Here is a 13486-nt window from a genome sequence, read left to right as displayed (position 1 = left end):
CCGTCAAGCTCCTGCTTTGATGGAATGAAAACTTGCAACCACACCGACCGATCCACTGCGTTACAAGATTGGACACACTTGTTGTAGTGTTACAAGTGTTAGTGTTAGTTGGAAAATTCTAAAATGTGCAGGGCAGTGGTCCTCCAGGACCAGGCCTGAGAACCACAATATAGTGTCCATGTCATCCACTACTGGTGGCTCAGTAGGGTGTTCAGGGCACTCTTATACTGGAAAAAGAGAATAGCATGAACGGATGAGCCCTACAAAATCCTAAAAAAATATTTGTAAAACAAAAAAGTCTTTTGTCGTTTTAAGTTTTATGTGGAGTGTGTTATACTTTGGTCTATGGTCGAACATTTCTCCCATTTGTCAACAGGTCTGTCAAAGCAGAGTAAGAGCGCCTCCTACAGGTTTCGCTGTGGTCTTGTAAAACAGACATCAGCCATAGACAAGTTATATAAGCCTTGCTTTGGAGCTAATCAGTGATACTGTTTAAAAGCTACAATCAGGGTTTGGAGGCTAATGTGTTATTTTCTGACAATTATTGATCAGTTTAATTACATTTCCATGTTTCTGAGTGAAAAACAAATTCAAATCTGGCAGAATCTGGCTTCCCCCTGTTTTGACGTTGTACACTATATACATGCTTTGGTTGACAGCCTTAACCCCTTAACACTCCAAGGCTTACTACAAGCTATGGTGTATTACTCAGTAACTACAGGGACTTCTATACAATCAGATGGGGCTATTCTTTGGTAACAGAAGTTTGTAATAACAAATTCTTTAAGGGGTTAAACAATATCTTTTTGTTTTGTTTTTTTAATGAAAATTTATTAGCTCTGTAGCTGTGGCACAGCAATAACCGACCAGACATTACAAATAAACACTAGTAGGTGAAGCATTCAAGCTGAGACCACAATCCTGAGGCAAAAATAAATCATTTTTAACAATACTGACATTTACACTTTGTACAAATGATTGTCTGTGCATGACACCAAAATGAGTCACACCACGCATTCAGAAATTATAAATAAACCCACATTATAATATTATAAAATGTCGCACAAATACTATTTAGGTATTAGAAGGCCGGTGGCACGGTGTGAAAAAGCAGTTATATTTACAGTCAGCGTGAAGGCCTGTATTTGATCTGGTTTTGTTTCATTTCGTCACAAGTTGGCCTAATTCGATGCAACTAACCAGAAGGGTCCAGATGTCGCTTCTTGTTCTTGGTGTTGTTGCATAGATAAGAGTGCTAGTTCAGAAGCCCGCGCCAGCACTGGATAGTCAGTGCATGGAGCTCTGTGGTCTATATCGAAGGAGGTGTAATAGGCGTCCAGGCCGTGGGCAGCCGTACGTGAGTGGAGCTGTCGTAATGAGAGGCTTCGTGCACCTCGTGGGCTGGAGTGCTGTCATACAGAGGGGATCCAGTAGAGGGCACTGTGCTGGGGTGAGACAGGCTGGTGTAGTGGCTGGTAGAGCCACAGAGGAATCCAGAGCTCAGGCCGCTGACCATTCCACCTGACTGAGAGACTGGAGTCAGGGGAGCATTTCCCACAGTCCACAGGCTGGTGTACTGACTGCAGGAAATACACAGGAGTGTCAGAGAGATCAGCATCAGGCAGCACATACTGTATACAGCAATGTATAGATATAGGCATATCAGAGATCATATATTAATATACGAATATACGTTAATATATAATGATTAGAGCTTGAAATATTTATCTGAACCTGACAGCACTTGACTATTAGTAAACTAACTTCTTTCCTGCTGTTGTACTGGGTGCTGTGTTTTTTCAGCCACAAAAACAATAGAATGATATTTGACTTATATTCTTTTCTATGACAGAATAAGAGTTTCTGTCACCAAAAAAATATTTATCTACAGACTTGAACTTGGGCTTTGTTTGATCATGTTCATTTCACATCAAAAAGATTAACTAGCAGAAATTGTGGCCATAGTGGGACCCCCAAGGGGTCAGTGAATAAACCTAATGTTAATCAATCATCCAGTAACAACAATGTCTTTGTCATTGTTGTTAGGTAAATGAACAGGTGCTGTGCTGTGGTCTGTATGAGGTGAGATCAGTGCTGACCTGGAGTTGGAGCTTGGGGGAGAATGCTGGCTCATGGAGACCATGCCGGAGTGAGAGGACATCTGTAAATTGGACCAGTTCTCGTGGGACGGCAGCATGGACAGACATGCTGAAGGGTTATCTGAGTAGCCACCTGAAAGACAAATAACCAGAAAATACCAGCTCATTTTCTGAGACACACTTGGTCACAGGCAGACAAATAAAGCATGGCAGGAAATCAAAATGTGCAATTCTCTCCTCTTTGCATTACCCAAAAAACAACACATAACAAAACATGAGTGCATTCCATGAAGGAGGTGCAGTTGTTTACGACTGGAAGCTCAAACATGCACAAAGGCTGGAGGAATGCAAGACATTCTCTGCTCAGTGGTACTTGTTTGACTTTCTCATTAATGACATGGAGTCAGGAGAGCCAGCGTAAGAAAAGTAAGAGTATGTATGTTTGTGTTGGTCTATTTTTAAGGCATGCTTTTGTAAGAAAACCAGTGGAAAACAGTGTCAGGCCCAATACAACTTTTCCAAAAGCAAAACATTTAAGGTTAAGGTAAGATGTACGTTTAAATGTGATAAATGTGATGTATTTATCGTCACTGTCACACTAAAAAGCATGTATCTCCATTTTCTCACAACTATTTCATGACATCAATATATGTGATATATATTCAATATATATGTGCAACAACATCAATATATATCTTTAAAATAGTGTCTTTACAGGAGAAGGCCATGTATTTTATGTATTTATTTATATATAGTTTGTTTGGTTTTTTAGGCAGTGTAAAAGAGGTTTATGTTTGTTCTTACTGGGCGAGGCTGTTCTGTGAGGATAAGGGCTGGGGTAGGGTGAAGCCCGGTGACTCCTAAGAGTGGAATAGCGCTCACAGCCATGAGACGACGACAGAGATAGAGGGCTGCTGAACTGAGGGTGGGAGTTTGCAGGCGGGCAGATTGATCCTGATCCAGGTAAAAACCAGCCACTCACTACACACACACACCAAAGGAAAGATAGACGTTAGTACATGTGGAGACACAATATCATGCAAACTACTACAAACTACCATCAAAGCAGTTGTACTCTATTTAATTAAAAATTAAAATAACCTTTAACTTACATTGAGCATAGCCTGACTGCTGGTTGTCATTTCCATCATCTATTATTTCCTTATGGTCACTTCTACAACACAAAAATGAGAGACGTTGAGAGAAAGGTTCATTAATCTTTTCCTCAATAAACACCCAAACACCCACAGTCATGTAAGGAGGCAAATAAAGACAAGCTAATAAAGTCATGTGAAAAAGAGCTGGAGTCAAAGCCTGTACCTTTCTTTAGCATCGAGGAAAGCTTTGGCGAATGGGTTGTATTTTATTTTGAGGGCAGTGATCTGAAAGAGGACACAAGCTGATTAACACACATTTCAAAGGTGATGATTATAATATACTGACTCGTGCAAGACCAGGCTTTAAGCCATTAATCTGGACTGGATGTGAATTTGTCTCTCATAACTACATGCCTAGTAGTTACTGGAATATAACTGAATAATAAATCTACAGATTACAGGTGGAGCAGAATTACAAGAGATGACTCACCTCTTCATTCTGGTATGCAGTAACCGCTATGAACTGGGTTTCGGGGAAAGCATGACTGGTGACCATTCTCTGTGGTGCTCCGACACGCACGATATGGATACGTGGTTCATACTTGTGCAATGAGTTTAACATGATCTGTAAAGCAAAGATAAATTTACAATCAACACCACAATACAGCTTGCATAACACACAATATATGGAATCTAAATGACTTATTAAGCTTCAGTGAAGAACCTCTGGTCCATCTTTCATCTTTTCACTTTAATGTATGTCAAAGTCTTTCTGTATGATGGGTCAGAATATAAGCCTATGGTGCTAAACTGAACCGGGATGTTGCCCATGTCTTCAGTGTGATTAAGCATTTAAGCTGCTTTTATACTTCTATACTACTATGCACTAGACGCAGCCTGTCAGCCTATAGTGCCTACCTGACCACCGCCGTTTAGTTTGTTGGTGAGTTTAACTTTGCTGAAGGAAACAGGGGCCTTCATCCAGTGCGCTCCGAAGTTAGGCGAGTCCGGGTGCATGTAGACGCAGCTGGGCCCCTGTGGCTCCGGCCTGCCGCCCGCCACCCACTCTCCATTCACGTACTTCCACCTGTGACTGTCCGCCGCCACAAAGTCCAGCAGGACGGAGTACATGGCGCTGGGGTCCAGACCAGACACGCTCACCTTCAGCACAGGGAACATGCGCCTTGAGCCCAGAAGAGAGAGAGAGAGAGAGAGAGAGAGACAACAAACTGTTAAGATCGCCACAAAGTTTGTGGACACACAGCACACACACACACATACACTCTCAGGACTATTAGGCAAACTTTAGTGTTTGATGTTTGCAGGAGGGGGGATGAGCAAAATAAAGCTGTCCATGAGCTGTCCATCATTTGTTTTGTTCAGTTCAGTTCAAAAGTATCTGTACATCACTTTCCATAATAGGTGATGAGATGTGCACTTTTTTCAGATCAGTAAAAGAAAATGTAACTATTAAAACAGGTGGAATTTAGGCCTTCAATAAATAATGTACTTTTAGTTCATTTTAACATAACCTGACTATCTGACAGTGGTGAATTAACCTGAAACCTCTACAGGAAAAGCATCAATAGCAAACTCACATTATCATGCACAAATGATAACTCTCAGCTGATGAACTTATGAATCGTGTAAATTGACTGATATATTCAAGCTCACATTTTTATTTGTGGTAAATATTCAATGTTAACTTCAAAGCCTATCCTGTTCACATTACCACGTAGGAAAACAGTAAAGCACCGACTTTGTTTGATTCAGAAATGTCCAATTACTTAAGTCACTTTTAGCTTTTAGATTCACTGCATCGCTTTCTTTCTCACTGTCTCAGAGTAACCGTGTTCGCACCCAAACGCAGTACCTACCTTCCGTTCTTGGTCACAATCATTTCGTTGGTGAGTTCCCTGAACTTCTGCCACAGCTCCACATCGTCCAGGCTGACCTTCAGCTCCCTCTCGGTGGGGTCTCCTTTCTCGCTGCCCGCCTGCAGCTCGCTCTCCACGGCGCTCAGGAGATGGTCAACCCGAGCTTTTCCCAGACACTCAGTCACAGCTGAAGCCATGGTTTATTGCAGGATTCCTTATGAGCTTACAAATCCAGACTGTCTGTAAACGCGCTGCGTGTGTAAGCCTCCTCTCTGAGTGTGTGTGTGTGTGTGTGTGTGTGTGTGTGTAAGAGAGAGAGAGAGAGAAGGATGTACTCCGCGCGCTGAAGTCAGAGGTCACACTGTTGGGCCTTGAGCTCGAGGATCTGAATAAAAAGAATCGCCGCTCTACAGAGAGGTCGCTGATTGGCTCAGCCGAGCTTTGATTTGTGCTGCATGGCTTGCCATTGGTTAAGAGCTGATCCGCTTCACCAATGGACTCGCGGCCAACATCACACCTGGAACAACGACAACAAACCAGACCGGACTCTGTTGTGGCCGCGTGGCTCATTTAATATGGAGAACCATCGCGCGGACTATACATATAAAATACACACATTACATATTAATATAAAAATAAGCACATACTACAAGTATTTAATAATCAGGAAGATTTTTATTATTTTATGTCAATGTACAAAATGTATCTTTAATGGACAAGTATTACAGTGCAGCTTTGTCCAAAAAAAGTAAAATTCGCTATTAATGTACTTCTATTAATCCATCTACTCTATTAATTACACGGCTAAAGTGCTGGTCATGATTATTCATCCAACCTTAATAACAGTAAAATCAATCTCACTATGAGGGAGATGAAGCACAGGAAACCAGACTGATTCACTTCAATGGGGTTTAATTCAGCAGATGAAATATTCATTATATCACAGTAAGAAACATGTGATAGACTGTCTGTCTATCCGTCTATCTTTCCTTCTGTCTATGAGTCTAACCATCAATCTATTCATTTATGAATCTACCGATCTGACTATCTATCTGCCTGTCCATCTATTATTCTCTAGTGATCAACCAGTATCATTGCAAATACAAGTATGGGCAATGCATAATGTGATTATGTGTCTATAATTATACAAATAATAGTTATACTTAGACATACTCAACACATCTAAAGTACAGATTATGGTCGGCAGAGTGACATATGATGATTAAATTGATTAGAATGTGTCTAAAATATATACATATAAATATATACTTAATTTTAAAGATTTCATTAAGATTAAAAGATTCTCTAAACTGACAAAACCAACAACCACCAAGGAAACAACAAAGGAAAAATGATTAAAATACATATATCAGTACACTAGTAACCTCTTCAGTACAACAGGGTTCAGAACAGCAGCACTGAAGTTCTGAAATCATAGACTTCATGACACGTAATTGGTCCATGTCTTTTCATCAGAGTCTTTAGCCTGAAATAGATCATATCAGTCAGGCAACCATATTTTACTAAACCATAAATACACATATAATAAAAGACGATAAATGAGCATTTGACCACATAACATTTGCTTACCAGGGAAATACTAGGAGAGCAAATGTCCTCCATGGACAGAGGAACATCGGAGTTGGAGGAGTTAAGAGCGCCATTGTATTGAAGCTTAGAGTCTTCAGCCTGTTTGGAGCTGCAAAAATCATCAACATTAGCATAACTCACACTAAATTATCTGTACTAACAATGACTGCAGTCCTTACCTGGTCACCTGGTCAGATGGGGTGACTGGATTACCCATAAGAGGCTCCAGATGCTCAGTTTTTAAATAATCTCCTGGAGACAGTAGTGGGATAGAAGGCTCCTTCGAAAATCTTGGTTCCTTTATTGAGACTTTGTTCGGACACACATGCTCCAGCTGTTCAGGAGTGTAAAGGCAAGACGTTCAGGGTAAACTGGGTGAACCAGGGATTTTGGGCCACATGGAATATATTACACTGGGCCCTGCAACTCTAACAATTCTGCTTTTTAGGGCCTGTATCAGTCAAAAGGCCCTTAGAGTGGTCCTAACTTCCTCCCCATACCTAACTTCTATCCCCATATTTTAAAAAAGGGGGTTCTGCAAGTGTTCTTTAGTAAAGGCAATGGTTCTACATAGAACCATGACACATTAAAGAACAATGTGCACATGCTGAAATGGTATTTTTCTTGATTAAATGGTAAAACAAACTTTAAAAACATGGTACTATAACACCAAATTGGGCTCTATTACTTTCACATTTCAAAGAACCCTTTTCAGTACCTTTTAGAACCACTTATGCTAAAGTACAGAACCATTAGTTTTTAAATTTTTGGTGTAAATGAGAAATGAAATTTTTTGTTTTGTATTCTCTAAAAGAACTTCTATATAAAAAAATGGCAATGTTCTATAAAAATTGAACTGTATCCAAGGTAAGAACACTTTAGTAACCCTTTTTAAGAGTGTATGCTTGAGGCAGTATCAAAAAATCTTCTTAACTTACAACGTAAAAAAACTTTATTCCAGGTCATTTTACAGCATTTCTATTGGTCCATTTATCATGACACTGTGGTACACTCAAGCAGTGAAAAATACACAAGGTTTTTGCATGACAGTGACTATATACGCAAATGTTTTATTGTATTCTATGAAACTGACCAGGTCATTGATACTGTATCTTGTATTGTGCTGCGGAGTGAGTCCAGTTTTTTCTAGCAGTCTGTTCATGGAGAAAAAATAAAGTGACAATTTAATACGAAAAAACATTTACAAAATGTATAAGGCCACTTTTATTTACTGTCCCTACAATGACTGTGAACCAGCATCTGTATTTGTCTAGTGATCGCAGGATGTTTTCACACAGTGCCCTGTTCTGGGCTGACTGACCTGCGTGTGTGAGCCATGTGGGACAGAGAGAGGGAGTGCATGAGGCGAAGCTTGCGTTGGGTCACTGCAGCCCCCTTTGATTTGAGGAGCGGCTCCTTGGTTTTCTGTTTGGGCAGCAGGTATGACAAGAAACACATCTGAAAAATCCCAAACCACCATCCTCTAAAGCTTTCACCTCAGAATATTCCCTTTTACTGTGTGACACACTTGCTCCAGTGCTTTACTGAGTTGAAAGGAATGTAACGGTAAAGTGGGCAAGTCTGTAAATTTGATTGTACTGTTAATTTAGGTGGATTGACTGTAAATTGACTGTAAATCAGGTGAATTGAAGTGAAGGTATCTAAAATGTTTCTTTGGACCAATAGTTTTGCTTCCCACAACAAAAAGGGCAGCTGACATATTCAAATGGTGAAAACAAAGTTTTATTCGACCATGAGGATTCATTTTATAGTAGATTACATTAATAACAGAATTAGCCTAGTTTCAGTGGTTAAGTGTGTAATAGTGCTTGTATTAATACGCCAATGCTTCTGGAAACACGTAGAACTAATGTTGGTTGCCTAATGTAGATACAGTTCAGTACTAAGTATGCAATATGATGGCAAGAATACCAAAAGGAGAGTGTTGGTTTTGAAAGTCTCCAGAAAGCTGGGCTGTAGAGTGCAGAACTTGGGCACCCGGAGCTCCTGTGAGAAGACCTGTTGAGATAAAAGGCCGTTTAAGAGCACGGTTTAAATGCTGATTTTTGGCCGGTCTGTGTGCCACTGTAGTCAGTGCTTTGCGTCAGTATTGTGCAGAGAGGTCGATATGGTAACAGGGATATTAGTTCAGGGGTCGGAGGTGATGAACACGTGATCTCTCACAGTTTTGGGCGTTAGTCTTAGCGCCCGAGTCTCTCACCACACACAGGCACATGCATACAGCAGAGTGTGAGAAGGCCGGGGGGGAGGGAGTGAGGAAGAGAGCTGTTGAGGTAAGTGACTACTCACACACCTACAGTCCACACACACACACATACACACACACACAGACAGACTAGAGCAGAGCACATTCCATATTCAACATCCTGGCTGGTATACTAGTACATGGTACTGCCTTAGGAAGCTAAATGATTACATTTCTTTCTAAACTATTTAAATGTAATTATAACTTTTTCAGTAATTATAACTTTTTTTATTAATTACATAGTTATTACATAGATGTAATATATGCGCAAGAACGTACAATGAATAAGTACACACCATGTGTGTTGCACTAATCAGCCATAACATTAAAACCTGTCTAATGTTATGAAGGTCTCCATTTTGCCGCTAAAGCAGGTCAGACCCATTAAAGCATGAACTCTGGGTAGTACTTTCAGCTCTAAATAACCGGGTGTTTACTCAAAATATTCCATTAGGTGTTTGGAAGTTACATATATAGTCATTTTTTACATTGTCCCTCATCCCCCCCTTTTCACAGGGTCAAAAGTAATCGGACAATCAACTTTCATGGCCAGGTGTAGACCAACCAAAATGGTTGGAGTTCATATCAAGTGCTGCATTTGCTTTTGGTAGCCATTTATTGGTACTCTTAATATGCTGTCCAAAGAAATGTTGATGCAAGTAAGGGAGGCCAGTAGGCTTAAAGAATACCTACCAGAGAAATAGCTAAAGTTAACAATTTGGTACATTTATGAAGGATAAAATCACTGGTGAGCTCAGGAACATCAGCAAACCTGAAAGAAAGTGGAATTGTAGAATTCTTTCCCTGATGAAAGAAATTCCTTTCACAACAAGTCAAAAACAGTATCAAGGAGGTAGGCATATCATTGTCAAAATCGACAACCAGAAGGCATCTTCATTCATTTAAATACAGAGGGTTTACTTTAAGATGCAAGTTGCCAGTAACACTCAGGGACCGAAAGGCCAGATCTGAAACAGGATTCCTCAGACAGAGGAAACCTAGATTAAACTGGAGAAGGAAAGAAAGAGCCAACACACACCACATCATCAGCAGCACCTGAATGCGGCTGCAGTTAAGACCAGAAAAAGCATCTCAGTAAAGGAAACTCAGCCTTTGAGGATGTCCATGGGTTCCAGGCTTGGATTTGCACCCACGTTTTAAAAATGCTGCTGCTATTTATAATTATGTTTTTTGTCTTCTTACTTTTGAGCCTGTGAAAATGGGGTGACTGCGTAAAAAATGGCTGTAATGTCTATACAAGTAATGCCATATTGTTGTTACATGTCTTGAATTACAGCTGAACGTCTACACTTCAATCACAGTTTGGTCGCTACATTTCAAATCCATTGTAATGTGTACAGAGGCAAAATTACAAACAACTCCACTGTCCAAATACTTTGGACAGACTTTATCTGAATGAAGTAAACAAAATGCATCACTTTTTCCACTGTGAGCAGAGTTCGTATGAGTGGGTCATGTGCCCCTAACTCTCTGGCCCTGTCCAGCTCAGTCTGCCCACTGTTTGCCTTCTCTTCGCTCTCCCCTCTAGTCAGGCCCTGCTGTTTGCCCACATCCACTTTGGCGAGGAGGTGTGAGAAAAATGAACCCCATGCATGTGTCTGCAGAGGCTTCCAGCACTCCTCCATCCTGTCTCTCACCCTCCTGCTCTCTGACTCTCATTCTTACTCTCTGCAGGTGTGTGTTTTGTTAGACTGCTTTCTCTTCTTTAGAGGACATCTAAAGTCATTCTTAACCGTTAATTACTTAAAGTTCCTTCAGTAGAGTATTTAAGGGTTTAGGTGCTGAAGCAGACATTAATTAACATGTAAAAGTGTGTAGTACATTTTTATTAATCAATGAATACAAACTTCCAAAAAGTGTTTTTATATTGGAAGGATATGGAAGTCTCTCATTGTTTTACTGTTTTAAACCTAACACCACTCTGTGATAGCTGTGCTTGAGCTGCTCAAGCTGAGCGATCATTTTTTTATAAAAAAAAAAAGATTATTAAGTTTCAGTGTAATTCCTGAGAAACTATTTTTTATTACATTTTAAAATATCTGTCCAATTGCTGCCAAAATTCACAAATGATGTTGAATTGTCTCCGCATCCTTTACATCATCTAATTTAAACCTTTAAAAGGTTATTTACACATAAATCAGTTTAACAAAGTCATGGGCCATCAATCCCCTTTTCTAGAAGCAACAGATGAAACCAATCAAATCTATTTAATTTCAGTGCAGATTATGGCACAATTTCCAATTTGTCAAAACAGTAGCCATCGCTGTTGCTTTGACTTCCAGTAAAGCATTCCACACATCAGCAAAGAAAGCAAGGGAAGAAGAAGCAAGCTTGGTTAGTTCCACTTAATTTTTTTCCTCCAACATAAGGAATAAATTGTGTATAAATTATGGAATTATGTCCAGTGTGAGTTTCAACTATGATTTCTTCGATATTTTTGATTTTCTTCAAATGCATCACAGCACCTGATTAAAGTAAATGACCAGAAAAGAGAGGGAGGAGCCACCACCCCTCAAGAAACCTGCTAATGTCAATCAGCATGTGTGATTCTGTAAGAGCTGGAAATGATGAACCGCTTTACAGAGGTGTGTATGACAGAGGGGGCAATGGAGGTTGACCCCTGCAGGTGTGTTTGCCTGCCTGCGCCCCCGCTTAGTGCAATCACAGCTCCTGTGGTTTTGACACTTACGCTGGGAAACTTCAGCTCAGTTTGGTCCTGTTCCTGACTCTGTTTGCCGTGGAGATGAGGAGAGTCAACCAGCGCTCCTCCTCCACTCTCTGAGACTGCAGTCTGCCAGACAACACAGAGGATAAGACATTTTTTACAAATAACAACAAAACATTTTTATTTCTGAAGATATAGACTTATGTAGATGTTTGGGTGCCCCTGGTCAAATGACAGGTTGTAAAGGTAGTATATACACACACATTTCAGAGAACTGAACAGTAGCCAATAGATATAAAGCTAATATTTAAATGTGAATATTATACAATTATAATGCAACAATCTGTCCTCTGACTACAGTAGATTAGGAAAGATGCAGAGGCTCTTATTCAGAAAAATCATGATATGGTAAATACAGTGGTTATGTGTAGTATGGTGTGTGTAATAAAGTGCATATTAATGTGCTATTATTTAAGTACACAACACATTCAATGGTTTTTGCCTTTTGCAATATGTAAGCATATTAAGCTACTGGACAGTAATTATGTGTTTTAGGATATGTGTAAAGGATATGAACTAATTTACACTTCAACCAGTCAACATGTAATTAAGCCAGAAGTGCCACACCTTTTGCAGAAGACAACACTTATGGATGAAATGTAGGGCTGCCCTAAGATACAGGTATTTTACATATATACAGATTGGATGGTTGACCGATACATAGATACAGTAAAAATGTAATGATGGCCAAGGCCAACCTGAAATAGAATTTAAATACTTTAGATTTATCAAATATTTTTTGGATTTATTAGAAATCCATGTAATTTTAAACGGTTCTGAAACTAAAAAACCTGCCATTGCAACCAGCTTGGCATTGGTAAGGACATGTTGCAGTAGTGACAACTTTTACTTTTTTCAGTGAAAGGACTCCAGGTTATGGATTTTCTAACACTGAACAGCTAATGGTAATGACGCTGAATAAATCTACTCCATAATCAGAAGGAATATATGACTGAATTACTCACTTTTCCGGACATCAAAATGACACTCCCTTGTCAGTCTAGGTTTCCATACTTACGATATAAACAATAGTTACATTTTAAAGATTCCCTACCGAAATCACAAGCTGTTGCTGTAATGATGGTAATGTTGGGGACAGTAATATATTGTTTAAAAGTAGCACTTTTATTAGAGACATTTCAAGGTCTGGGTTGGGGACAGGACCAAACTAGCAAAATACTTATGTTTAAAACCTTACAAACTCTTTATTTTAAATTATTGTAGCATCAAAATGAGGTATTTTGAATATGCATTTAACCTGTGGACATAAAAGTTGCCCTAACTGAAGAATCACCCATGAATTTCAGTTAGAAAGTGTAGAGCAAGCATAATATATCATAAATAGTCTAGATTCCCATTCTTTCTCCTCCATTCCAAGTCCTTAAGATTAAGGTCCAGCTGTCTTGCCTAGCCTTCCTATCGGTCCCCCCACACTGGAGCTATGTGTTGTGGGCTATGTGAGTGAGCGCTGAGTTGTTAATATATTCCTAATGATGTGCTACTTCTCAAGAGTAGCCTCAGCACAGCCCGGCTCACGCCCGATAACACTGCGCACCCGGGTGAGGACACACTTTGTCTGCTGGGTGCAAACTGGCCCTTCGGAGCGCATTGGAGCAGGACACAGTTTACTCACATCAGCATGCAGTAACTAACGGTCCTGTATCAAGCCCAGATATAGGAGAGATAGGAGGTCAAAGATATAGTTCCACTAGTGTGGAATGATCATGTCAATTTGCATGGGGAAAAACAGATTTACAGAACTTGACTGACAGGGGTTGTGCTAGAGCTTTTACAGTCTGTGTTTGTTCCTC

The 13486-nt window shown here is 39.9% G+C and overlaps 2 protein-coding genes across 4 annotated transcripts in view; both read right to left on the bottom strand.

Annotated features, from left to right (window-relative positions):
* Positions 1-1309: 1309 nt before the first annotated feature.
* On the bottom strand, positions 1310-5270 carry tbxtb (T-box transcription factor Tb). Its single transcript, XM_072676844.1, has 8 exons — positions 5074-5270; positions 4115-4379; positions 3687-3821; positions 3420-3481; positions 3212-3273; positions 2904-3080; positions 2100-2232; positions 1310-1580 (listed from the first exon to the last, which is right to left on the bottom strand). Exons 1-8 carry the CDS (start codon positions 5268-5270, stop codon positions 1310-1312), a joined length of 1302 nt encoding a protein of 433 aa, XP_072532945.1.
* A 495-nt stretch (positions 5271-5765) lies between these two features.
* The window catches only part of LOC140554031 (uncharacterized), a 29138-nt gene continuing 21417 nt past the window's right edge, over positions 5766-13486 (bottom strand). For all 3 annotated transcript variants that reach the window (XM_072676841.1, XM_072676842.1, XM_072676843.1), the window contains 7 exons: positions 11640-11741; positions 8596-8682; positions 7985-8088; positions 7757-7817; positions 6843-6997; positions 6664-6772; positions 5766-6559 (listed from right to left, as the gene is read on the bottom strand). In XM_072676841.1, coding sequence (XP_072532942.1) covers positions 6515-6559; positions 6664-6772; positions 6843-6997; positions 7757-7817; positions 7985-8088; positions 8596-8682; positions 11640-11741 — 663 coding nt within the window. In that variant the 3' untranslated portion in view covers positions 5766-6514. The remainder of the gene's footprint in view (positions 6560-6663; positions 6773-6842; positions 6998-7756; positions 7818-7984; positions 8089-8595; positions 8683-11639; positions 11742-13486) is intronic.

This window comes from Salminus brasiliensis, chromosome 4 (genome assembly GCF_030463535.1).
Source record: "Salminus brasiliensis chromosome 4, fSalBra1.hap2, whole genome shotgun sequence".
In the NCBI taxonomy this organism is placed as follows: domain Eukaryota; kingdom Metazoa; phylum Chordata; class Actinopteri; order Characiformes; family Bryconidae; genus Salminus; species Salminus brasiliensis.
The sequence above is the reverse complement of the archived record's forward strand: the minus strand, read 5'-3'. Positions and strand labels throughout refer to the sequence as shown.